Source organism: Bubalus kerabau, chromosome 8, assembly GCF_029407905.1.
Source record: "Bubalus kerabau isolate K-KA32 ecotype Philippines breed swamp buffalo chromosome 8, PCC_UOA_SB_1v2, whole genome shotgun sequence".
Classification (NCBI taxonomy): Eukaryota; Metazoa; Chordata; class Mammalia; order Artiodactyla; family Bovidae; genus Bubalus; species Bubalus kerabau.
In genome coordinates, this window is record NC_073631.1 from 101,982,297 (window position 1) to 102,010,242 (window position 27,946).

The following is a 27,946-nucleotide window of genomic DNA, read 5'->3' on the forward strand; positions in this document are numbered from 1 at the left end:
CCCTTGTTCCATGCAATACCCTCTGATGTTTTCTCCTTGGTTCTTTTAAATGCTAATTAAAGTCCACTAAATAGACTTTACAAAATGCAGCTTGAAAAGCATAGTACTAAAGGACATAGTTTATTCAGAACAATCTCACTATTTTAAAAGCATGAGATGCATGCAAAAAATCAGTATCGGTAACTATGTAATCTTGACCTCCTTTTCCGTTCCTCCTCTTGCTTCATTACTAGAAACACCAGTGCTATTCTCTGCATGGAATAAATGATACTAGACCATGGTAATTCATCTGTTACAAAAGTGTCAGAAATGGGCCACCTATGTTTAGATATAGTTAAGAATGCCCTCACTACCTGTTAATGAGTATTTATATAAGATTTCTTCCATTTTTGTGGCTCAATAATATTCCATTGTATGTACTTCTACATTTTTGTAATACGTTCATCCACCAATGGGCACTTAGGCTGTTTCCATATCTTGGCTATTGTAAATGATGCCACATGACCATGGGCGTTGTGTGTATCTTTTTGAATTAGTGTTTTCATTTTCTTTGGATAAATACCCAGAAGTGGAATTCCTGCATCATGTGGCAGTTCTACTTTTAATTTTTTAAGGAATCTCCATACTGTTTTCCCTAGTGGTTGTACCAATTTACAGCCCCACCAACAGTGCCTGTTTGCTTCCATTGTACAACCTAGGAAACCCAGGGTAAGTGGCAGAGAGGGGATTCGGATTCAGACCTGGGAATTCCAGATGGACCCCAACTTAACCGTGAGGATCCGCTGTCCAGTGAGGGCAGTGGAGATTTCCGTGTGGGATGCAAGGCCTGCAGACCGACCTCCCCTGCTTCCAGGGGCGGTGAGGATAGGCTGCAAGGCAGACGAGTGTCCCACTCCTTTGCAGCCGCGCTGGAGGGAGGGTCAGCGAGGCCAAGGAGGCTGAAGGCACTTCCCAGGTGGAAGCTGGCAAACGGCTGGAGGAGCTGCGCCGCCGCCGTGGGGAGACGGAGAGTGAGGAGTTCGAGAAGCTCAAGCAGAAGCAGCAGGAGGCGGCCTTGGAGCTGGAGGAGCTGAAGAAGAAGAGGGAGGAGCGAAGGAAAGTCCTGGAGGAGGAGGAGCAGCGGAAGAAGCAGGAGGAAGCAGAGCGAAAAGTGAGAGAGGAGGTAAGGCGGGGCGCAGCGCGGTGGTCTCGCGCCTTCACTTACCCAAGCTCACGAGTACGCGTCTCCCCGTGAACATTCTGACCCTGGAAAATAGTTTCTTCCCTGGTGAACTGCTGCTGCCCTTTTGAACGTGAATTCTTACAAATGCATGAATCTGAGCAAACTCCAGGAGATAGTGAAGGACTGGGAAGCCTGGAGTGCTGCAGTCCTTAGGATCACAAAGAGTCTGAGTCGACTTAGCGACTGAACAACAGCAGCAGCTTGCTGTGTGCTAGGTGTGTGGTTCTAAAACTTTTATACACATTAATTTATGCAGTTCTCCTAAGATCGCTCTGATATAGGTAGTCTTCTCATCCGCATTTTACAGATCAGAAAACTAAGGCACCGAGAGGTTTTGTAATTTTCCCGAGGTCCCACTTTTCGTTGTCTTAACGCATGAACCTGTAAATGTCCCTCAGTAAAGACTGTGAGAGCAGAGAAGGATGAAAAAGTCTGCGGATCAGTTACAAGAACCAGGAGTCACATGGTAGTTGTTTTTTGATATTTGAAGAGGTTTCATAGAGAAGATTTTCCCAAAAATCGTTTTGGGGGTGTTTTAAGTGGAAGAGTAAGTAACTAGACTTTCACAGGCAGGGACAATACCTGCTTTGTTCATTGCTGTACACCCAGGACCCAGCACAGCGCCAGGCATGTAGCAGGAGCCCAGTGATTATGAGCAGATGAATTTGTTCCATCTTCTTAAGCAGAACTGAAAATGACAGATAAAGTTACAAGAAGGCAAATTTTGAAAATTGAAAAAGTGTTTAACCAACTACTGTAGCATTGCAGTAGTTTACAAAGAGCATTTTTTCCTTGTATCCTGAGGTACATTATTTATCCTCATTTTATGGACAAAGAAATGGGAATCAAGTAGTTTGACTGACTTGTGTGAAGTCACTTGACTAATAATAAGTGATAGATTTGCTGCTGGGACCCAGCTTCTCCAACTCCGCCTAGAGCTTTCCACACAAATCTCCAGACACTGTGATCTCCCATCGTTTAGAATATGCAACAAGACTTTAGATGACTTTCTGACATGGATCCTATACAAACATTCCCCAAACTGTGTGGAAAGTTTGGATACATTACTCCAAGGTCTCGTTCAACTCCAGCTCTTCTTGAGCCTGCGACCTTTGGTTAGAAGGTAATTGGAATGATCGTTTTAGAATCAGACCCTCTGCCACTGGCAAGCTGGGACCTTGGGAGAGTCACTAGACCGTGAGACCTCTTTTCCTTATCTGTGAAATATCTACTTTCAGGATTGTGGAGGTGATTAAATCATGGTATTCAGGGTGCCTGGTACATAATAGACACTCAGGAAGTCATAGTGTTCATTCCTGTTATTGTTATTGCTGTTCTCTAGAGGAGCAAAGTATCAATGAAAGCAGAGGAGAAACATGGCCTCTGAGACCTGGATTGGACCTCAGAGATGATTTGGTCTAACCTCCTACCAAGCACAGTGTCTTAGTGGCGGCCGCTATAACAAATTGCCGCAGACTGGTGGCTGATAAGACATACAGGAGATGTTTGTCTCACAGTTCTGAGGCTACGAAGTCCAAGATCGAAATGCCAGCAAACTCTGTGTCTGGTGCAACCGTTCACAGTTAGCAGTCTTCTTGCTGTGTCCTCACGGGCCAGAAGGGGTGAGAGAGCTCCCTAGAGCCTCTTTTAGGTTCCATTCTCATGGCCCCCAAACCCCCACCTCCTAATGCCATCACTCTGGGGGTTAGGATTTTAACACAGGGATTTGGTGGGGGAGGGTGGGGGCGCAAATATTCAGTCCACAATACACAAGATCTTTCTGCCGCATCCTCTGACACATGAACATCCAGTTCCTGCTTGAGAACATCCAGTGTGAAAACTACAAAGACTACATAAATCTGTCAGAAAACTGTTCCTAGAGGATGTGCAGCCTGATGAGAAGACAGTGTTCTAGGTCAGGAATGAAGGCACCGAGGGGTTGATGAGAGGGATTGTAAACATCCGTGATTTCACCACTAGGGGGCAGTATCTACACCATTTCAGATTTGTCAAGCTATCTAGACATAATCTACTCAGCTAAGGAAGGGACAAGCAAGAAACCATCTCTTGTACAATTTAGTAAATATAGTACTGTGTGCCTTAGCATATGGATGATCTCATTTGTCTTCGTATCTCTCCTAGGAAGTAGGTAGGAGTGATAACTTATTTTACATACACAAAATGAAAGGCCAGTGTTTGATGACTTGACGAGGTGGTGACTGTGATGATTGTCCTGCTGAACGTGAGTCTAAGCATTCTACCTGAGCGTTCTCATTTAGTCTGTGTTAAATCCCTAGTCGGTGGATACTGTTATTATCCCCATTTTACAGATGAGGAAACTGAGGCATGGGGTAGGTAAGTAACATGGCCAAGGTCACACAGTTTGGAAGGGGCAGTGCCAGAGTGCACATCAGCAGCTGGACTCAAGCGCTCAGGCTTAACCTCTGGTGCCACCCTTGAGGAAGGGCTAGCATCTTTTCTAGAACCCGGGTCTTTCTCTTCTAGGACTGTGACCATTCCCCTACAGCACTCTTTCCTTTTGGCTTGAAGCTGATATCAACGTCCTTGTTATTTGCTCTTTCTTAGGAAGAGAAGAGGAGGCTAAAGGAAGAGATTGAAAGGCGAAGGGCGGAAGCTGCTGAGAAACGCCAGAAGATGCCGGAAGATGGTTTATCAGAGGACAAGAAGCCCTTCAAATGTTTCACTCCTAAAGGTTCATCTCTCAAGGTATTTTCCCCCAGAAAACCTTCTTGTGTTTACTAAAATATGATAGAAACATGATTTCAGCCCCTGATCTAGTCATTGATTATTCAAAGCTTTTGTTCCATTTATCTTTTTGCTCCCTCTGTCAGCAATTTCATAGCTTTTTTTTTTCATTTTCAAGATACAGATAGGAGAGAAATCAAGTGGAGGAGTTTGTGTCTTTTGTTTATTAGATCTTTGATTAAAATGACCTCTGGTGATTACCTCTGGATTTTACTGACCCACACTCTCAGTGTGCCTTATTACTTTGAGCAATTAAAAGCAGAAACATTGAAACTATAAAATAGGCAAATATATTTTAAAGGTTTAAGCTGCTTTTTCATGCTAATTTCATTATTTTTCTTTGTCATTATTAAGAGCAGGACAGCTGGGGATGGCACAGGTCAAATTTCAAAGCTGTCATCAGCAAAGGAGATGAAATGTGACTCAGATAGGCTCCCTTGCCAGGATGAGTTTGGTCTGACTACTCCCTTCAGTGGGCATAGCTCCTAATAAAGGAAGACAGAAGTGCTGCTGAGAGAATGAGCAGGAAGGAGCTGAGTCAGGGCGATGATGGGCTGGTTGAGATGGAGGGACAAGAGCGTAGACTCAAATATGTATTTTTGCTTATACAGTTAGCATGTTTTGAGTCCCTGGCACAGTGAAGAGACTCACTGATGTAGTGAGTAAGGGCTTATTGAATAAATACATGGACGAATGAATCTTTAGAGATTGGAACTTTGAGCAGTTTTCATTTTCTGTCATCCTAGCTAGGTTACAAAGCCCTGACAACAGGTAAAGGCAGTATAGAATCATAGCCAGGCTGTAGCTGGTTAATGTATGTGTGTGTGTGTATGTCTATCAGTGTGTGTACATTTTGATCAAAAGTCAGTGATTTACACTTACACTTATTACCTGTTTCACATGGAAACCAGTATGTTTTATTCCTAAAACATTTCCTTTAGTCTTTAGGATGGTCTGGGTCCCAGTCTACCATGGTTCTAACCCCTCCCAAATAAGCTCCTTATACTTCAATCTCATCTCAAGGGCTGCTTCAGGAGGAATTTTCTTATTTGATATTTATAACAAATCTAATATATGCAATGAACTATAAAGGAGGGAAGCACAAAGCAAGGTCGCTGTCCATAGGGCACTCATATCGTTGACCGCCTCAGGAAAACTCAAGAATTACAAGGGTAACCAAGTGCAGACTACCAGCTCAGTGAGGTCTCTGAGTGGAGCAGAAGGAGGAGAGAGAGGCCATGTGGAGTAAGTGAGCTTCATTTATGGATCTGAAATTTGAATTTCATAAAGTCTTCCTATGTTACAAAATATTCTTTTGACCTTTTCCAAACCATTTAACAATGTAAAATGTTCTTAGTTTATGGGTGGATGGAGAACACAGGCAAAACTCCATTTGCATACCCCTGCTGAAGGAGAACGGAGAATGCAATGGCACCCCACTCCAGTACTCTTGCCTGGAAAATCCCATGGACGGAGGAGCCTGGAAGGCTGCAGTTCATGGGGTCGCTAAAAGTCGGACACGACTGAGCGACTTCACTTTCACTTTTCACTTTCATGCATTGGAGAAGGAAATGGCAACCCACTCCAATGTTCTTGCCTGGAGAATCCCAGGGATGGGGGTGCCTGGTGGGCTGCCGTCTATGGGGTCACACAGAGTTGAACACAACTGAAGTGACTTAGCAGCAGCAGCAGCAGCTGAAGGAGAAAGAGCAGAAAGATGCAAACCCTGCTCACTTTAGACCATCTCTGCACAGCCACTAGGTCCCCCTCTGTCTGGGTCCATTTCTTCCTGGCACATCGAAAATCAAAAAAAAGAAGTGTCCTCTCTCTTTCAACCTTCCTTCAATTGCCACCTGACCTAAGCTTTCCTTGAACTGTGTGTGGGAACGTGAGAAAAGTTGTAGTTATCGAGACTTCTAATTTCTACTTTGTTTTTCAAAAGAAATTGCAACCCATCCTCTTTCTTCAAACATCTCTCTACCAGGGTTCCCAACTTAGCTTCTCTAGTGTTTCCATCAACCAGACTCCAGAGTTCCCACAAAGCCATTTATCTACTTATTCTGGTAGAGAAGGACAGAAAAGCCTGGCAAGTTGCAGTTGCAAAGAGTCAGACACGACTGAGCAACTGAACAACAGCATTCTAGTAGAGAGGCATGTGTGAGCCATCAAAATTGACATTTAAAAAAGAAATTTTCAATTTCTGTGTAACAGAGACGTGCTTTCAAGAGTAGGCAATCTAGTGTTTTTCTCCATAGTATGTGCCTTGAAGAACTTGCTGTGGCTCTTGTTTTATAATTTCTTTTTTTTTAAATTTTATTTTATTTTTAAACCTGAAACATTTCATGTCCTACAATTGAAATTCCTGCAACTGTTGACACTTTTGGCTCTGCAGCTTTTATAAATGGTCACAAGCTAACATTGTCGAATGCCAGCGGGAGGAGAAACATTTGATATCTGACCACACGATATTATCCACTGGTGTATTTTGTTGATTTCTCATGGCTTACGTTCCTCGTCTGAGAAGCTCAGAACCTGGTTTCTCATAGTTAAATTATGCTGGCAGTGAATGAGCTTTCTTACCTAAGACATACAAAGAATAAGTTTTAAGTAAATTAAATTTATAATTTTGTTTTTATTATTATTATTTTCACATACTCGTGGTGGAAGGAGTGTGGAGTTAAGGAGAGCACCAGTTTGCCGAAATGTGTGTGCTTTTCCCCTGTTTTATTAGGACCACACTGCCACCTCTTGGTTTATAGAAGAACCAGTTTCTCTCTTTAAACTCCTTACACAGAACAAGTAATTTACAAATTTAGTAGAAATTGTTACATTACCCAGAGTCACTAAGTGCAGACATTTGCCAGCAAAAATGCATCAGTAAGTCCTGACAAAATGTCATGATGAGATCAAGCTGTATAGAATACTGTAGATACAGAAGGAGACGTTGGAGTCTAAGAGCCATAATGTGAATAAATGTGACTGCCAACATTAACAAGATGATCCCCAGGTCAGAACGATGCCAGAGGTGCTACAAAGATGCTAGCAGTTCTCCATTCTTCAGTCCCACTGCTCTGCTTGCTTCTTGGTTCCCCACATCTTTGTATATGTGTCTGCTCTACTACAAATGTCCTCTCCCCTCCAACACACACACTCCCCACCCTCACTTTCATGAACTCATTTATAAAGCCGTGTAAACTATAAACTATAAAAATCAGCTCAAATACTAGAACATCTGAAAAACTTTCTCCAACTCTCCCATTTTTTAATCTTTAATATGGTACCTACTAGGTTAAAGCGTCTGCCTCCAGTGCGGGAGACCTGGGTTCGATCCCTGGGTCGGGAAGATCCCCTGGAGAAGGAAACGGTAAACTACTCCAGTATTCTTGCCTTGAGAATCCCATGGACGGAGAAGCCTGGTAGGCTACTGTCCACGGGGTCGCAGAGAGTCGGACATGACTGAGCGACTTCACCTTCACCTACTGTTTAGGTTTTTAATAATTTCTAAATTTTTATTTTTTTGAAGTACAGTTGATTTGCAATGTTGTGCCAGTCTCTTTTGTATAACACAGTGACTCAGTTTTACACATATATACATTCTTTTTTAATATTCTTTTCCATTATGGTTTGTCCCAGGAGACTGGATGTAGTTCCCTGTGCTTTACAGTAGGACTTTGCTGTTTATCTACCACTGAATTTTAAAATTTTCATTTATGTGTTCTGCTAGTCTCCCCTACTGACTCCGTACAGAATTGGAGCCCTATCTTATACACCATTGGTGTTTAATTTTATATAATAGGTTCAGTTCAGTTCAATTCAGTCACTCAGTCATGTCTGACTCTTTGTGACCCCATGAACCACAGCACACCAGGCCTCCCTGTCCATCACCATCTCCCAGAGTTCACTCAAACTCACGTCCATCGAGTCTGTGATGCCATCCAGCCATCTCCTCTGTCGTCCCCTTCTCCTCCTGCCCCCAATCCCTCCCAGCATCAGGGTCTTTTCCAATGAGTCAACTCTTTGCATGAGGTGGCCAAAGTACTGGAGTTTCAGCTTTAGCATCATTCCTTCCAAAGAACACCCAGGGCTGATCTCCTTCAGAATGGACTGGTTGGATCTCCTTGCAGTCCAAGGGACTCTCAAGAGTCTTCTCCAACGCCACAGTTCAAAAGCATCAATTCTTCAGTGCTCAGCTTTCTTCACAGTCCAACTCTCACATCCACACATGACCACTGGAAAAACCATAGCCTTGACTAGACGGACCTTTGTTGGCAAAGTAATGTCTCTGCTTTTGAATATGCTATCTAGGTTGGTCATAACTTTCCTTCCAAGGAGTAAGCGGTGCTCACATATAATTTATTGGTTTGTTGGTTGTTTGACAGACAGGTTGTCAGGGATAAAGGTTGGATGGATAGATGAGTGAATAATATTGCAAGTGCCAGTACATTATGTGGTTCTAATGTATTTTATCTCATTCAGAAAAAGTTTAGCTGGGAACTTTTCCTCCAAAATTGCACTTCTAAATTCATGTTAAAATCAGAAAAATAAGGGTTTTAAACCCTTTACACCTCATAAACTCGGGGATACCAATAGCACATATTTGCATAAAGTTTAATATTAATGAGTTAGATTTTATCTTTGTAAGAAATCGCTGGAAAGGATGAAGTGCCCTCACTAACATCTATAAAAGTATTGTTCAACTGATATTAGGAGTGAAGCATGTTTTCCAAAAAGCTTAAGGTTATTTATTAATAATCTGTGAGTCCTAGGCCAACAGTCTAGAAAAAGCCATTGACATTTCGAAGATTGTAGGCGAAGGTCAGCTGCTCCAGTATTCTTGTTGTTGTTGTTCAGTTGCTAAGTCGTGTCCAGTTCTTTGTGACCCCGTGGACTGCAGCACGCCAGGCTTCCCTGTCCTTCAGTGTCTCCCGGAGTTTGCTCAAACTCATGTCCATTGAATTGGTGATACTGTCCAACCATCACATCCTCTGTCGCCTCTTCTCCTCCTGCCCTCAGTCTTTCCCACCATCAAGGTCTTTTCCAGTGAGTCAGCTCTTTGCATCAAGTAGACAAAGTATTGGAGCTTCAGCTTCAGCAGTCCTTCCAATGAATATTCAGGGTTGATTTCCTTTAGGATTGAGTGGTTTGACCTCCTTGCTGTCCAAAGGACTCTCAAGAGTCTTCTCCAGCACCACAATTTGAAAGCATGAATTCTTTGGTACTCAGCTTTTTCTATTGGCCAATGCTCACATCTCTACATAACTACCGGAAAAACCATCAGTTCAGTTCAGTTCAGTTGCTCAGTCGTGTCCGACTCTTTGCGACCCCTTGAACCACAGCACGCCAGGCCTCCCTGTCCATCACCAACTCCATTGAGTTGGTCATGCCATTCAACCATCTCATCCTCTGTCATCCCCTTCTCCTCCTGCCCTCAATCTTTCCCAGCATCAGGGTATTTTTCAAATGAGTCAGCTCTTCGCATCAGATGGCCAAAGTATTGGAGTTTCAGCTTCAACATCATAGCTTTGACTATATGGACCTTTGTGAGCAAAGTGATGTCTTCACTTTTTAATATACTGTCTAGGTTTGTCATAGCTTTCCTTTCAAGGAGCAAGCATCTTTTAATTTCATGGCTGTAGTTCACCATCCACAGTGATTTTGGAGCCCAAGAAAATAAAATCTGTCACTGTTTCTACATTTTCCCCATCTATTTGCCATGAAGTAATGGGACCAGATGCCATGATCTTAGTTTTTTGAACGTTGAGTTTTAAGCCAGTTTTTTCACTCTCCTCTTTCAACCTCATCAAGAGGCTCTTTAGTTCCTGTTTGCTTTCTTCCATTAGAGTCGTATCATCTGCTTATTTGAGGTTGTTGATATGCACGATTCTACGGTAACTATAATCTAGTAGATTCCTGAACAGGACAGAAAATGGACCTGTGTGCTTTGCACATGCAGTCATATGCAAAGGTGTTACTATTTGCTGATGACAGAGGATGCATGGCAAAGGCTATTTCTAGCCTGGAGTTGGGTATCATAAGGAGTCAACAAATATTTGCTGGCTTATGAAGAACATTTGGATTTGAGTGATGCAGTTTTAGTAAAATACAATGCTTGATTTAGCAGCTTTAGTTGTAGCAAAAATTTCTAGCTTTAAAAAAAATGTATTAAAAAATACTGAACTATCCATCGGAGAAGGCAATGGCACCCCACTCCAGTACTGTTGCCTGGAAAATCCCATGGATGGAGAAGCCTGGTAGGCTGCAGTCCATGGGGTCGCACAGAGTCGGACACGACTTGGCAAACTATCCATCAGTATACTCATAGGAGTTTCTCTGGGCTTATTTCCTTATTTCCCACTTGGACTACTAGGGTTTTCATGAGAAGCCTCAGCCATTCCTGGTGAGCTGTGCTCCAGTTTCACTCAGCCCCACATCGGTCTTCTACATTCAGGGCAAATTAAGTTCAGTAATAGCTATCAAAATTAGGAAACCAGGCTAAGCAGTAAGTGAACAGATCACAGTTCCTGATTATCATTCTTATATATACAAATATCAAATCATTATGCTGTATACCTAAAACTAATGTTATATCATTTATACCTCAATAAAAAATGAAAAAAATTTAAAGTATGTCAGAAAGCAAAAGCAAAAAAAGTTAGTCTTGAAATGTGATTGTTTTGCCATTGATTTATGTTTTTTCAGAGGCATTTTTATTCCATTCTATCTAGTCTTTGTTTCCAGAACTTCATATTTCTCTGTCTTCTGCCAATCCTACCTTCATCTCCCAGTATCACAAACCTCATTATCAAATACCTAATGTGTCATTTTCCTCCCTAGCAGAGGTGCTGTGCACAGCACCCTCTTACTCTTTGACACTCTTTGGTGCTTTTATTCCCCAGGTTCAGGAAAAATAATAGTATGGACTGAGAAACCCTCTTTATAAGCTGAAAATATTAACTGGTTTTATTTTTTTTCCTATTCCTAGATAGAAGAGCGAGCAGAATTTTTGAATAAGTCTGTGCAGAAAAGGTAAATATTGATTGTTGAATTGAGAATCATCAACCATTCGATGGGATGGGATGGGAACCATTTCGAATGGGAAAATTCTCTCATATTTTTATGCCTGTCTGTGTGTGTTTATTTACTTAACAGTGGTGTCAAATCAACTCATCAAGCAGCAGTAGTCTCCAAGATTGACAGCAGACTGGAGCAATACACCAGCGCAATTGAGGTGAGAGATGTCCTCCATGTTAGGAAACTGAAGTGAAACTGTTCGTCACTGCGTCGTGTCTGACTCTCTGCGAACCCACAGACTGTAGCCTCAGTGTTATGGTCAAACAGAAATCGACTCTGATTGTATAAACAATCAGAGAAACACTTAGGACAATAATCAAGTCCAGTAGTGTTAGAATGTTAATGATGCTTTATTATTTTGAACTAGTTATAGAGAAAGCAATAGTAAAGATAAATTATAGAAAAGTTTTAAATAAATTTTTATTTACTACTTTCCACCTGAGTGTTCTTTAATGAAGGTGTAATTTTTTTTAATGAATTTGTTACTTAACTGTATTATTTATATGTTCACAAGTATATCTTCAATATTCTTAATTCCTTATAAAAGGTGTTCCCATATATAGTTTAAACAGGTCCTTTACAACCATGATTAGTCCTTCTTTGTCTATAAGAAATTTTATTATCAAATAAATTAGTAGTATAAATTAATATAAGGATGATAACCAGCTGGAATTTAATAGTCAAATTCAAATTGATTGTTTTATATTTGAAGGATATATATAGTTTTATGCCTCTGTCTAATCCAGCTTTCTTTCCCCACCGCCAGTTGACCTAGGAGTTCTACTCTATTTGGAAATAATGTATATTTCCAAGTACCAAAGCACTAAGAGGGTAGGGTGTCATTGATCAGGATGCAATACTGATTTTTTTTTTCTCCTTTGTGTAGACTTTAGTTTCAGTTGTCTGCTCTGATGTAACTGGATCAGTTCGATTTGATTAGATCCTGTCCTTTGTACTGCAGAGTGGAGATACCTGTAAAATAGTTTGTAACAAATGATGAGAGGGAATAAGAAAGCGTTCTGGATGGTTTATCAAGTGAATAATCAAGTCCTAACATTCACGAGGAGATTTTCAGAAGATTAAATGGCCACTAAAATATAAGACAAATAAGACAAATTGCAAATAGTTTTTTTCTGTGGTTGAATTGGTCATAACTCTAACAGGGTTAATGAAGCCAAGACTATGGCTTCAGCCTTTACATAGTCCAGCAGTGGGGCCACTCACCCTGGCTGCCCACCTTGATGACACATGCCACAGGCCCCAAAGCAGGACCAGGAGAGAAACTGCATGATTTAGGGTATGTGCATCACTACTGCTGGAAAAGTATCTTGGATGCACATCTTTCTTTTTTACACCTGTTCATTCCTCCTTCCGGTACATTCTCTATGCAGTGGTCTCTCAGTCTTTCTCGATGTTTTGGCATATCCCTGTCTTTGGTCCTTGGCATATACTGTTAGCTCTGCATGAAACGGTATTTGTGCTTTCCTTCACCAACCTCTTTGAAGTCTTCCATCAGATCTGGGTTTAAATGTCTCGTCCTCAAAGTGGCCTACTTTTGCCCCCCTTAACTAAGTGCGTGCTCAGTTGCACGGTCTTGTCTGACTCTTTCCAACCCTTTGGACTGTAGCCTGCCAGACTCCCCTGTTCATGGGATTTTTCTGGCAAGAATACAGGAGTGGGGTGCTGTGCCCTCCTCCAGGGGATCTTACCAACCCTGGGATCAAACCCATGTCTCCTGCATCTCCTGCAGTGCGGGTGGATTCTTTACCACTTGAGCCACCTGGGAAGCCCCCTAAACTAAGTACCACTGTCCTGTTGTGTGGTCTCTTGGCATGCTTTCAGCTCCACACTCATCTTTCATAGCACTTATTGCAACGTGAAATAATACTGAACAACTAGTTACCATCTGTCCTACTAATGTCAGTCCAGTGGGGCTTACAGAGCACACTCTCTTGAGTGCCACCATGTCCCCACAGCCTAGCACAGTGCCTGGCACACAGCAGGCGCTCAAGAGGTGTCTGTTGAAGAAATGAAGTAGCATATCACTATAACAATAAGTGGCTGGGGGAGATGCTAATGAAAAGCATATTTCAATTTGAAAAGATCCTCTGAAGTAGATATAATGGTTTATTTGGAAATAGAGATGTTATCAAAATGTATGGAAATTATGAGTCATTTTTGGTGAAGGTGTTTACCCAATGAAATTGTTGAGTGATAACGTTGAGGCAGACAGGCTCACTATAGTTTTATGAGAACAAACTTATCAGCGCCAATCCTAAAAATAATTCACATACTTCAGGGAACAAAAGCTGCAAAACCTACAAAGCCAGCAGCCTCGGACCTTCCTGTTCCTGCCGAAGGTGTCCGCAACATCAAGAGCATGTGGGAGAAAGGAAATGTGTTCTCATCCCCCACTGCTTCGGGCACACCAAACAAGGTGAGCAAGGGTTGCTGTCTTTTCATTCTGGAGGTTGGATCCCCGCCACCCACCCACCCCCGCCTTTTTTTTTCCTTTTCTTTATTTTTTTAGGAATTACATAGTTAATTACAAAAGCAGTGAAGAAAGTATAATTCTTACTTTCTTTTGCAATGACCACAAAAGCAAGCTCAGAAAGAGTGTGTTCCTGAGGTTGTATACTATGCCCTGGCCAGAGGCCTCTAAATACAATGCCCAGAGTTCATCACTAACCTTGGGATTGGCAGGGGAGGGGAAGTGCAGGGGGAAGAAAACCAGATATCATACGCTTTCAATATCAAGTTCAAGGTTCATTTTCCTTAAAATAGTCCATATAATGATCAGCAATTGATTGGTGCTGTATGAAATAATACTGAGTAGTATTTTGAGGTTGCTTTGAATTTCCAGGTAGTTTTTTTTTTTTTTCCCCTTTAACATTGGATGCTTGACCTTTACAGGAAACCGCCGGCTTGAAGGTGGGGGTCTCCAGCCGCATCAATGAATGGCTAACCAAAACGCCCGAGGGAAGCAAGTCACCTGCTCCCAAGCCTTCTGTAAGTAGCTCCAGGTTTTTCTGAATGTCTTTGATAGCTCAGCTTCCAGCAACAGAAGAAAACAGGCTGTTGGGGGTTTTGTCTGGGGAAAACAGGGCCCCTGTTCTTGGCTGCGACTGCTGAGTAACAAACAAGGAGGGGCTCAGATGAGAGAGAGCAGTCCCGAGCAGCTGCACTCTCATTTACCCAGAAGGTAAAACGGAACTCTCACCACCTCTCCTCCCGGAACGCAGAGGCAGTTCAGATTTAGCCTCTTAACTATCTGCGTGTTTAGTTTCTATTCTATGAGTTAAGCTAGGAATTTGAAAATGTCAAATGATCTCGGCCATTTCTCTGTCAAGAGCACACCTAGACTTAGAATGTTATGCTGGCTATTGAGCTCACATTTTCTAATTTGCCTAATTTCTGTAACTTAACACAAAAATACAGTGATTAGGTAGTTGTTGAAATAATTGCTGTAATTTCCTTGTCAACACCTCCAAAGAAAAGCCATTAAAAACAAAACAACAGTAAGACTAGAAACTATAAAAACTGGTTATGAATGTTATTTTTGGAAATGTAAAATCTTCTTATTAAGCATGGCTTTCTTACTAAAAATATTCTCTTAACCTTTTCATTGAATGTATATGGTAGTTGCCTTGCATTTATCATTATAATCAAAAGCCTTATGAAGTTCCCTACTGTACACTGGTGAGCTTTCTCTGTTCAGTTGGCTTTTATAGCTTTGTTGGTGCCCAAGGTAGCAAAAGACTGCTGTCACAACCACCCCATTCCAGAGGCAGAAGAAAAGCTTCCCAAACCCTAGGTCTCTGCACCATTGAGCATTTAATTGCACCCATTGGCTCCATGTTTAATCTCCAAAGTCACTAGAGTTTATCACCTTTCCAACTGAAAAAACAAAAAATGGAAATGTTTCCATACTCTTCTTGGGTACAATTCCTTATAATCAATTAATATTCAGCCTGAGATTCTTTACCTAAAGGCCTCACAGAGATATAAAACTAATGTGAACCTAGTTTACAACTGGAAAGTTAATATATTGAAAAGAAATCTTTTTCCCGCTCCCAATAGATATAGATTCTTTGTGACTGTGGACTATAGCCCCTGAGACTACTATGTCCATGGGATTTTTCTGGCAAGAATACTGGAGTAGGTTGCCATTTCCTCCTCCAGAGGATATTCCTGACTCAGGGATTGAACCCACATCTCCTGTGTCTCCTGCATTGCTGGCAGATTTCTTTGCCCTCTGGGCCATCAGGGAAGCCCTCAGATATACGAAAGGAGGCCTATAAAAGGAGATAGTAGGGCTTTCTGGGTGGCACTAGTGGTGAAGAACCCGCCTACCAATGTAGGAGACTTAAGAGACACAGGTTCAATCCCTGGGTCGGGAAGATTCCCTGAAGGAGGCATGGCAACCCACTCCAGTATTCTTGCCTGGAAATCCCATGGACAGGAATCTTGCAGGCTACAGTCCACAGGGTCAAAAAGAGTCAGACATGACTGAAGTGACTTAGCACACACAAGGCAAGGGATGATACCCTCAAGGTATGTGATCTTTAGTGCCTCAAGTTTCCGCAGCACCCAAGGTGATATAAAGAATGGAAATTATTTTTTAACGGCAGTTTATATAAAGTTGTATGGTTCCAGACCAGCGTTTATCAACCTTATTGAAATTATGGACCCCTTTGAAAGCCACCTAAAACATTGCATATAATACAAGTTCAGCAAGTTTGTGGACCCATTTAAGACTTCTTAGGATAGCAAGATAAGAAGAAAGAGGTGTATGTTTTTCTTCTTTCTTCTTGGATGAATACGGCACATTGCTAAAGGAGGTGGTCAGTTTTTTACATGTATATACAACTTTGTTTCATTTCGGTCCCAGATTATACTCATATATTTGGTCAAGGACCTGACCCATACTCTTTTATCAACACTTTAACTGATAAGCCTATCATCTGTTTCATCCTAATGGGAGCGTTAAAAAGATTCAATTCGGTTAGTATTACAATAGGTATAGCTGAGTCCAGGTTTCCACAAAAATCCCCATTTTCTGGGAATTATTGATGACCTCCTAAAAATGGCAGGACAAACAGGCATTACAGGGAAATGACAAAATCATTGCCTGCTTTATCTAATATTTAATAAGTAATTTGCTAGACTGTCTACTAGGGCAGAGGTCCCCAACCCCCAGACTACAGACCAGTAGTGGTCTGTGGCCTGTTAGGAACTGAGTCACACACAGCAGGAGGTGACTGACAGGAGAGCAAGTGAAGTTTCATCTTTATTTACAGCTGTTTTCCATCACTTGCAATACTGCCTGATTCTGCATTTTTCTGAATTGTATAATTATTTCATTGTATTTCACAATATAATACAATAATAGAAATAAAGTACACAATAAATGTACCACACTTGAATCATCTTAAAACCATTCTCCCCTACCCCTGGCCCATGGAAAAATTGTCTTCCTTGAAACTGGTCCCTCATGCCAAAAAGGTTGGCAACTGCTATACTACTGTCTAGAGTAGAAAAGGAAAGAAGAATGTGGCAATTAGTATACATCAGAATGATCTCTTTTTCCCCATGTCCCATTGGATTTTGTAGACTAGTGTGGCTTCCTCGATAAAGGCCAGGTCGAAAGATAATGATACATAATTGATGTTATAGATAAAAGGCCAGCTTGAGTATTCTTAATAAGCAACTTTTGAGCTTTGTGCACATTCCAAGAATAGTAGACCAGCAACATGTCATTCAGGAAAAGAAATAACTTGGAGTTCAACAAGGCAGGATTGTTAACCACAGACAATAAGGATCCAACAGAAAGGAAATGAAAATGTCCAAACTACTGGAAAGAGCTGGAAGGGTCCTGTAGATATGAGTACATGAAACTTATCAGACAAAAGGTTAAATCCAGGAAGGCGGCTTAGAAAGTCAGGTCAAGAAAGGCTGTTGTCTAGGTCTTATCCAGGGGATTTCACTCTGGTGGCCTGCAGCTAAGATCTGTGTAGACCAGGCCATCGTGCTTTATTTTCCCTTTTAAAATTGTAATTCAAACACATTTTTGAGGTGTGGAGGTATGCACTCTTTAATTTGTCGATTCCCTCTTTTTCAAAATTGAAAATTTTCTTCCACCAGCCACTTCCGGCTTTTGTGTTTCTAACCTGTCTCTTCATGACAGACATGTGAGTTTGACAGCCTGGGGATTCTGGTCAGGCTGACGCTGAGCTCAGGATGTCAGAAGATTACCTAAGGACAACAGTAGAGAGGAGGCTCCCCAAGCCACGCTTCTAATTCAGGGCCATAAGCGATTTATTCTTAGCCCTTGGTTTCTATTCCTTGGCATATATGCGTGGAGGGGAAAGCCAGGGTTGTGTTTGCAGATGTGTGGCACGTGGCCATTAAGGAAAAATCAGAGAGAAATTTTCTCACCAAAATAGTGCTCACCCAGTGAAACCTCAAGAAGAAGGAAAAGAGATTCGTGTTCAGTTCTAAACTTCACCTAAGATAAAAACCATCCTCTGCTACTAGCTATGAATTAATCTTCATGTAATTAAAAGTGCTCAGAAGCTTGTCAAATCAATATTACTTGGGGTTTCTAAAAATTAGTAACTTATTTAAACACTGATCTATACCTGATTCTTTACTGGGACATCTATTGCTATTTGTGGGTAGAATTTACAGGACTTCAGTGTCACTGTGTAAAATTCTGAATATGTCTGTTGTACCTGGTTTGTCTGTTCTTTGTGTCTAAACTACATGTTATATACAGCAATTAAAATGCTAATTTATCTTTCTTTTTGTTTAAAAAAAATACCAACTTTGTCCTTCTCAGCTGAATTCTCTTCTTCATTCTTTGATCTCTGGTTGACTGGAAGTCTGCTTTCCTGCCTTCATTTCTCCCTGTTCTTCTGGAGTGGGTCTTTCTCTAAAATGTAGTAGGCCAGTCAGGTAATTTCATTTATATTTCCCATTTGATTTAAAATGCCAGTTTGCTACTTGGATGTTAATATTTTCTTTAAATGGACTCTCTAAACTCTTTAAGTGACCTCAAAAGATTCATAGGCAGGATTTAAGGGAGATACAATTCATTTTCCTCAGTAGAAGAGTATTCACATTAGAAAAAAAAAAGTATTTGTCTTATATAAATCAAATAAATAAAGTAGTAATAGCCACTTTCCAGAGCTACCATTAGCATGTTCCTGATTATAGTCTCCAAATTTTTTAAACAGTCTTCCAGACAATTTGGCAGCTTCTGCCTACATGGAAATATACAGTGGAATTCTTCAAAAACAACCTGATTTGTTGCTTACTGGTTCCAAGTTAAATAGGTGTAACTCTCTAACAGAATATCAGGAATCCACATCACAGTGAAAATCCAGAAATTTATTAATAATAAGATAAGGTAAATCTGAACTGCTTCACATGATACTATTTAACCAGTGCATCTTCAGCGTTACAATCTCAATAGTTATTTATGAAAAAACATATGTCCGCTTAGACTGGTGTCCATGGATAAATGCAATTGCTGTTAGCTTTGCCTTCTAATGAGAAAAGGGTTTGCCAAAACAAACATTACTATTTCAGTAAAACACATTTATTTTCCAGAAACTGCCTTTGCCAAGGACTAATATAAGCAAATGTTAGAAGAAAAGTAAATGGAAACAGAAATTTGGATCCTTGTCTAAGCCAAATTCATTATGAGGTAGTAAATAAAAAATCCAAGATATATAGCTGTTATCGTATTTTAGTGTTTTCTTCCCAAGATTTTCACGGGTTCTTGCATATGTCATCAACCTGTCAGTTTCTCTTATGGGTACAGTTTGTAGTAAATGTTTACTTTCAAGGGGCTGGCTTCTCCTGATACACTTCTGAATTACCACTTGCTTCTCAGAAAACATAAAATTATTTTAGTCTGAGAAAAGTGTAATTACAAAAATGTCCTAGATTGGGCTGCCCTAAAATAGTGGTTCCTGTGCAAGTAGTGTACTTGGGACGTGAAGGAAACACTATAGGAAGTGAGGCGGAAAAAGAAAACAGCCAGTTAAGAATGTTTATTAAGCAACTCACTACGTGAGCTTTTAAACGTAACCCCACTGGGAAAAGCCTAGAAGCCATCACAAAACACATGCTTCTAGTTACCCTACCTGAGGCGTGAGCGAATCTAAGAAATATTCTCGCACCAAATCTCATAGATGAGTGATTGAAGACTGCTCTTAGGGATGACTCTGAACATGCAGGTTGCCCCCTGGGTGGACAAAGTGGGCACCTGTAGCCAGAGGAAGTCCTCAGGCAAAGAGATGCAGGGTTGGCCATTGGAAGTCCAGCTGATAAGCATTAGTCTTAAGGGCTGGGGGCCGTGAGGCCAAAAAGAAAGCTAATTGGCAAGGGATGAAGTGCTTATCCAACCCCCTGAAAATTATTTATTTATTGTAGGTATTTTTTAATTTTTAAACTTTTTATTTTATATTGGAGTATGCCAAAGAATTGGGCTTCCCTGATAGCTCAGTAGATAAAGAATCCACCTGCAATACAGGAGACCCTGGTTCGGTTCCTGGGTCAGGAAGATCCCCTGGAGAAGCGATTGGCTACCCACTCCAGTATTGTTGACTTCTCTTGTGGCTCAGCTGGTAAAGAATCCGCCTGCACTGCGGGAGACCTGGGTTCGATCTCTGGGTTGGGAGGATCCCCTGGAGAAGGGAAAGGCTGCTGCTGCTAAGTCGCTTCAGTCATGTCTGACTCTGTGCGACCCCATAGACAGAAGCCCACCAGGCTCCCCCATCCCTGGGATTCCCACTCCAGTATTCTGGCCTAGAGAATTCCATGTACTCCATGGGGTCGCAAGAGAGTCAGACACGACTGAGCGACTTTCACTTTCATACCAAAAATTATTTAAAACCTATGTGCTATTCACTTCTAAGGACATAGAAAGTTAAAAATAGGCTATCTCATTTTAAATATGCTTATATTCCAGTTTTACAGGTCAGGTAAGTCCTCAGTGAATAACGGGACCTCAGTGCTGCATAGTTTGAGCCCATTCTCGTGTCACAACATAGGTCAGGGTCTATATAAAATCAAACAATGGTTAGCAATCCTTTTGATTCAAACCATTTCACATCACTCGGATAAAGTGTGTTACACAAATAAACAACACGTTGTGATTTATTTAGACCTGGCCAGAAAATACAAAGAGCTACATATTAATTTTTCTGCTTTCTGTTCATTAGGATTTGAGGCCAGGAGATGTATCTGGCAAGAGGAACCTCTGGGAAAAGCAATCTGTGGACAAGGTCACTTCCCCCACTAAGGTAATCTACTGGGAGATTTGTTTTTCATGGGTTCATTTCCTACTGTATCCTGCAGTGTGAGGTCCCAGGGTCAAATGAGAAATAGCACTGATCCACAGACTCTTGCCTGAGTAACCATCAGTTTCTAAAGACCTGTATATGGTACAGTGAAGGGCAGTGTCATGGAGCCTTCAGCGTGGTAGGTTTGTCAGTTACACAAGGTAAATAGTCCAGATCCGTGAGATGGTTCCTGGACTTTCCAGAAACATCGTAGTGAAAGGGGCATTGATCTATACCATGAAACTCTCTAAGACATTCTAAGTCCAGGTTTGAAGATCAGAATTTTCAGATTGCCCGGGGAAGAAACATCTCTCTCCCTACAGGGTAGTTTGAAAGCTGCTTTCTGGAGCCATTCTAAGGGGTCGCATTGCCAGCAGCCTAGGACTCAAGGCTGATATGACAAAAAATTAAAATAACATTCAAAAGTTAGCAAAATTTGCTACCCTATGAAAACTAGTGGCTAAGGATGTTTGGATTTGTCTTTTTTTTTTTTTGTCTTCTGCTCATTCTTCATAAAGGGGACTCTGGACAATACCTAAATGATGCACAAACTAAAAACAGGACCCCTTGTTGTAGCATTTTATTTCAAGTAATAATTCCAGTCTTCTCTCTTGGTAGAGGGAAAATTGAAAAAAGAAAAATCAGGGAGTAACAGTTAGTAAAATTAGGCTAGTCTGCTTATGGCCAGGGTAGAACTCCATACACAGAAGCACTTTTTAAGCAACTTAGGACTGAAGAACATCTCAAAAGCATCTGAAGAATCACTGTAATTCACAAAAGGGAAAGAATTGCTTCCTCTTTCCTACTTCTGTGTGCTAGTCTGGTGCTGTTGAGTCTGAGTGTGTTACTCCATCTTCTCTATTAGTTCTCAGTTGTTACATTTTGGTAGTAAAATCCACTGGGCCAGCCTCTCTACTTAAATGACTTTTAAATAAGCTTTCTAAATAATCGCTAAATATATTAAAAGTATCAGTAATAATTATCACCATTACAAATCGCTAACATGTAATGAACATACACTATATACAAGAAACTGTTCTACCTTCTCAACCTACCTTATCTTATTTGACCATCCAATCACCATTATTTATTTTTCAGTCACCATTATTACTATTAGCCCCATTTAGATCTGAGGAAAATGAGGCACAGAGAGTTAAGTAACTTTCTCAAAGTCACACAGCAAACAAGGAGCAAAGCCTGGATTAAACTCAGGCAGTCAGATCTGAGCCTGCATTCTTAACTATTATACATGATGGGGTGTTTATGAGAATTGCATACTCAATAGAAAATATAACATTCTGAGTTTCTTATACAGTTTTCTCCTGGTGGAAGGGAAAGGAGTCATTTTTCAGTTGTTCTTTAAAAAAAAAAAGAAAAAGAACTTTTGTTGGCCTAAGCCGTTATGACCCTTCTAGGAAAGATCTTTCATAAATGACAGTCCAAATGTTTATATAGTCTCCTTTCTGAGTAGGAGATGTCAGCTGTCCCTAGGCCATCAACACAAGTTTAATAGATCCCCTCTGGACAGCATTCCTCTGGGGCAGTGTTCTAGAAAGTAAAGATATGGTCTGGGATGGTCAGACTCAGACAGCACCACTCACATACAACACAACACAAATGGTACTCCCTGAACTTGTGCAACATTGTGATAAAGGGTAAGACTTCACACATACCAGCCCCTCCTCTTTGATCTATACCATGAAACTCTTTCTACAATAATAATAATATCATAACCAGCAGGCCCAGAGCTGAGTTTATGAGGCAGCAAAGTAGACAGCTCCTTTGGGCCAAAATGTCAAACTCACTCGTGTCATGCAGTAATTCCTTTGAAATGAAACTATCTATTTGAAATTGCGGATTCACAACAACTCAACATTCGTGAATACTTCAGCAAAGACTTTTATCAGCTAGCAGAAGAAAAGAAATGGTGTACAATAAGACCATGGATCAGACAAGTTTCTAGGGTAGGGGTGTATGAATAGGAAGTAGGAAATGAAAAAACTGGAGAGAACTGAAGATAAGCCTAGTCCGCTTTACCATCATGCCTTGATGTGGCCTAGACTAAGCCATTCAGTCATGCGTGCCTATCTTGGGATGCATATCATAGAGTCCTGGCCCTTATAGTAGTTAAAAAAAAAAAACAACAAACCTCTTTGACCCTGAATGCCATGAGCAAGGCTCCAGATCAAGATATGAAAAAGGGAATATAAAGAAGAAAAAAAGAGGAAAGTGAAAAAAACAACAGAGGAAAGGATAGACTGAAAGAAGAGGAGCATATTTAAATGAAATGCCAACAATAATCTTCCCTTTCATAAACATTTATTCCTGCCATATTATGATTCTTTTTTTTATTCTGACACAAAATGTCTAGCTGAAACACCATGGCCTGCCTATTTAAAGCTTTCTTCTCTTAACAGGTTTGAGACAGTTCAAGAAAGAACCCAAAGTAGCCGCTCAAGATGCTGGACCAGCTCAGTTGAAGAGGGCTAATTTGCTCTGTTTTATATTTATGTTGATTTACTAAATTGGGTTCATTTCCTTTCGTTTTGTTTTTCATTATCCCAGTAAACCCATGTATATTATCACTATATTTAATAATCACAGTCTAGAGATGTTCATGGTAAAAGTACTGCCTTTGCACAGGAGCCTGTTTCTAAAGAAACCCATGCTGTGAAATAGAGACTTTTCTACTGATCATCCTAACTCTGTGTCTGAACAGTGATACCAGCCACATTGAAAGTCAACAAAAGGAGATCCGAGTTGGAAATTGCCTGAGGAATGTGCAGTATCCAGAAAAATGAAACCTAGTGGTTTAAAAACAAAACAGAAGTCATGTCATTTCTGCACTTTAGAATAAAGCATGGAAGAAATTATCTTATAGGCAATTATAACACTTTGTGAAAGTAACCCACTTCAGATTTGAGATACTGCAATGTTTGTCTTCAAAATAGAAAGATGTACGGTTAAGGTATTACTTTTTTCATGTTGATGAATATCTAAATTGGGTTATGATGTTAGCTGACAGTGGTACTGATTTCTTTAGGTTGGTTGCTTTGTGGATTTCTTTGGTAGTGATAGTAAACCACATTTTAGATGACCCTGATCATGTATGTATGTGCATACACGTACACAAACACACTAATGGTAGAAAGCTTTTTTATGTGCTAGGCTATTATATTTAGCAGTATGTCCCTGTAACTAGCCAATATCACTGCTTTTTAAAAACTAAAAATCACAATATTATATTAATATTTCATATTTGCCAATAGCAACATGGCAGAATAGGTATCGATATGTTTCCAATGCTGGATAACCTATAAGAAAGAGAGATTCAAAGTGTCAAAATGCATTGACATTTTCTATAAAACATAGTACTTAGTTTATAATTAAAAGCAATCTTGAAGTCCAGTGTGAATTGTACCAAATCTACCAAACTTAAAGCTTGCTCAGAACTTCACTCGTAAGAATCAAGTTCACAATAGATGGGCTTAAATGCTATCTGAGGTCTCTTCCTTCTCTGAAAATTAAAGACAAGAATCTTAGTGACAAAATTGTACAGCTTAGAATTCCATAAATAAGTGTACTAAGACCAACTTTGACTAATCTCTGGAAGCAGAAAAGTAAGCAAAAGCCACTATTTAGGAGTCATGACCTACTTACATCTTTAACATCTTTTTAGTTAAACTTTTCTACCTTTATTAGTCATTGGTACTTGCCATAAGCTGATAATGTGCTGAGCTTTCAAAAAAAAAATATGTAATTTTCATTAGTTTTACCTTTTTCCCCAAGAGTCTGTCAACTCATCATTTGTACACACACAATCCGGATATCAGATCTTCTTTTAGCTCATATGCATTCATCTATTCTTCACAATAAATAAGAGTACTCCAGTGTCTTGGCAATATGTTCTAGCATAGAGCTATACATATAGTGTAGTTCTATAAACCTATACCTCATGACTTACCAAAGTTATCTTAGTATCAATTCCTACCACAATGAGGGAGCCTCCCAAATGACCCTTTTCTAATCCACAGTGTTCCCTGGGGGAGCTTGCCAGGGTAGGGCTGGCATGAGGAGTGACTAGCGCCTTCCAGGGGCTCTTTTCCTCGAAAATCAATATAGAGTGGTTGACTCTTCTAGCTTTTAGCACACCTGGGCCAAAGAAAGTAAAGCCAGCAATATTGCACAAGTCACCCACCCATGACAGAGTAGACATGAGTCTATGATAAGATGAACTAGAATTCACGTGCAGTGCCTGAGTTAGCACTGACTCCCACGACTGGAGTGAAATGGATCAAAGTTTGAATTATGGCCTATAGCGAGATCAAGTTTCTTTGTTGTACTTTTGAATAAGAGCTTCTCCTGATCACTGTTATATATTTTTTTCTAGAAAGTCTAAAGTTAAGAAGAGAATATATCGATTGATCCTGACTTTTATTCCAGTATTTGGATGGAATAACTTTTAGGGTAGATTTTTGTTCGGTTTGAATTTAATTTTTTGAAAAAGAAATTCCTTGTTTACTTGTTTCATTGCAATTCTCTTTGTTATCTTTTTAAGAGATAAACCTGCAAGGTGACTAGCATGTTCTGTGAATCTGCCATTCCTGAAAATTTTATAAACACAGTATTTTTCACTGATAATTGATCGCTGCAATAAATATATATTGTGAAAATGCATCCACAATAAATGGAATTCCTCCAAATGTCTTTGCCTCACTTGTTTTATGTACTATATTGATTACAAGAGTTCTATCTGATGTAATAAAGATTATGGCATAGCAAAATGTGTATTTCAGATTGAGTCTTGGATTCATTTTTTAAGGAAGAAAGCTATTTCATATTTTTAGATACTTCTTATTACAAGCAGTTTTTCAACAAAACATTAAGAATCGCTCTGATTGGAACAACTGATCAAACATATATGGAAAGTTTGAAAAGAGGGATTAAAAACTTTTTCTTAAAAAAAAATTATCAAATGTTACTTTCTCCTCCTCTCGTTCCCCATGTTGTCACAAGTCATTGCTCTTGCTCCTACGGTGGCAGTATTGTTTTCTCAAAGGCAGTGTCTTTTATAGTAGAAATACCCATTTAATATATACTGCTATACTGCTAAGTCACTTCAGTCGTGTCCGACTCTGTGCGACCCCATAGACGGCAGCCCACCAGGCTCCCCCGTCCCTGGGATTCTCCAGGCAAGAACACTGGAGTGGGTTGCCATTTCCTTCTCCAATGCATGAAAGTGAAAAGTGAAAGTGAAGTCGCTCGGTCAGGTCCGACCCTCAGCGACCCCATGGACTGCAGCCCACCAGGACAGGCTCCTCTGTCCATAGGATTTTCCAGGCAAGAGTACTGGAATAGGGTGCCATTGCCTTCTCCAGGGGGCTTCCCTGGTGGCTCAGAGGTTAAAGCGACTACCTCCAATGAGGAAGACCCGGGATCGATCCCTGGGTCGGGAAGATCCCCTGGAGAAGGAAATGGTAACCCACTCCAGTATTCTTGCCTGGAGAATCCCATGGACGGAGAAGCCTGATAGGCAACAGTCCATGGAGTCACAAAGAGTCAGACACGACTGAGCGACTTCACTTTCACTTTCAATATATACTATTAGTCTATAAAATACTATTTGCAAGGCACTGGTGATTATATTTACATCCAAAGGTATTTTTTCATAGCAGTTTTATATATTTAAGTAGCACTACTTAAAATCTGAGGCTCGTCTTACAAAGGTTTTATTTATTTATTTGTATTATTTTGACTGTGCTGGGTCTTTATTGCTGTGTGCGAACTTTCTGCAGTTGTGGCATTCAGGCCTCTCATTGCAGAGCAGGGACTCTAGCACACGTGGGCTCAGTTGCCCCATGGCATATGGGATCTTAGTTTCCCCCACCAGGGATTGAACCTGTGTCCCCAGCATTGGAAGGTGGGTTCTTAACCACTGTACTACCAGGGAAGTCCCCTCATAAAGGTTTTAAATTGTGAGTCCAGAGGCTCTGAACAGTCCCCTCAGCCCTGTTCATAAGACTGATAAAGAGTTAGCAAACTACTGTAACTTAAAAACATTAGTACTTTTGACATTTCCATCCTAATAAGGACTCTAAGTTTAGACAATAAGATAGTTATCATCAAAGTCTATCACAAAATTAAGCAATGAAAAGCATACAGCCTGTAGTACTAGTACCATACTGATAGGATTAGGGATGGGTCAAAGGTAGTCCTACAATGTGCATATTCAGGGTTTGAGCTCAAAGATGTTACGGTCTTGTGTGTGATGTAGAAACAGGTCTGTATTAGGGAGTTTTTTCTACTCTTGCTTGCATGTGTGTTCCAAGTACAAAGATGGATAAGATCTCATGACCCTAAACATATCTTCTTCCACAGAAAAAGGAGATGGCCTAATAAGGTCTTGATTTGAGTGCTGTGTCTATTTGTGTTCAAGCTTATTAATCATGTTGTCCAAACATTCTATATCCTTACTAATGTTTTGTTCCTTTCTTCTAGCTATGACTGAATAAGGAATGTGAAAATCTCCCTCTATTATTATGGAGTTGTCTATTTCTACTTGTGAATATGTTAATTTTGCTTTCATATTTTAAGCTCATGGTTTTGGTGCATACAGAAATCTGGAATCATTTTCCAAGTGAATTGAATTATTTTAGTATTACGAAGTGCGTGTGCCTACTAAGTTGCTTCAGTCTTGTCCAACTCTTTGCGACTCAATAGATTGTAGCCCACCAGGCTCTTCTGTCCATGGAATTCTCCAGGGAAGAATACTGGAATGGGTTGCCATGTCCTCCTCCACAGGAAACTTCCTGACCCAGGATTGATTGAACTGTGTCTCTTAAGTATCCTGCATTGGCAGGCAGGCTCTTTACTGGTAGCACCACAATTATGAAGTGATGGTCTAATTATAGAAAAGATTTTTGCCTTAAAGTTTATTTTTTCTATTCTTAACATTGCTTCCACGGCTTTCTTTTGGTTAGCAACTTGCAGGTGGCTCAGTGGTAAAGAATCTGCCTGCCAATGCAAGAAACACAGGAGGTGCAGTTCAATCCCTGGGTTGGAAAGATCCCCTGGAGTAGGAAATGGCAACCTTCTCCAATTTTCTTGCCTGGAGAATCCCATGAACAGAGGAGCCTGGTGGTCTATAGTCTATGGGGTCCCAAAGAGTCAGACTGAGCAACTGAGACTTGGCAACTGCTAACTTTACTTCTACCCTTTTACTTTTTTCTTTTTAACTTCACTGCCTCAACGATTAGTTTTAGTTTTTGGTCTCTTTTATTTTTGAATTTTTTTTTATTGGAGTAGCTTTACCGTGTTGTGTTAGTTTCTGCTATGAAGCAAAGTGAATCAGCCACATGTGTACATACATTCCCTCTTCCTTGGATTTCCTTCCCATTTAGGTTACGACAGAGCATTGAGTAGAGTTCTCTGTGTTGTACACTCGGTTCTCAACTCTTTTATTTTCAGCCTTTGTGTGTGTGTGGTGTGTGTGTATTTGATATATAACTTTCTCTACCCCTTTACTATCAACATT

General features: G+C 40.5%; 1 protein-coding gene across 8 annotated transcripts in view; it reads left to right on the top strand.

Annotated features, from left to right (window-relative positions):
• Positions 1-25,115, top strand: part of CALD1 (caldesmon 1) — a 204,525-nt gene extending 179,410 nt beyond the window's left edge. For all 8 annotated transcript variants that reach the window (XM_055590974.1, XM_055590976.1, XM_055590978.1 and 5 more), the window contains 8 exons: positions 904-1,162; positions 3,809-3,949; positions 10,971-11,014; positions 11,138-11,216; positions 13,359-13,496; positions 13,973-14,068; positions 20,293-20,373; positions 22,830-25,115. In XM_055590974.1, the coding sequence (XP_055446949.1) occupies positions 904-1,162; positions 3,809-3,949; positions 10,971-11,014; positions 11,138-11,216; positions 13,359-13,496; positions 13,973-14,068; positions 20,293-20,373; positions 22,830-22,835 (844 nt within the window). In that variant the 3' untranslated portion in view covers positions 22,836-25,115. The remainder of the gene's footprint in view (positions 1-903; positions 1,163-3,808; positions 3,950-10,970; positions 11,015-11,137; positions 11,217-13,358; positions 13,497-13,972; positions 14,069-20,292; positions 20,374-22,829) is intronic.
• The last annotated feature ends 2,831 nt before the right edge of the window (positions 25,116-27,946 follow it).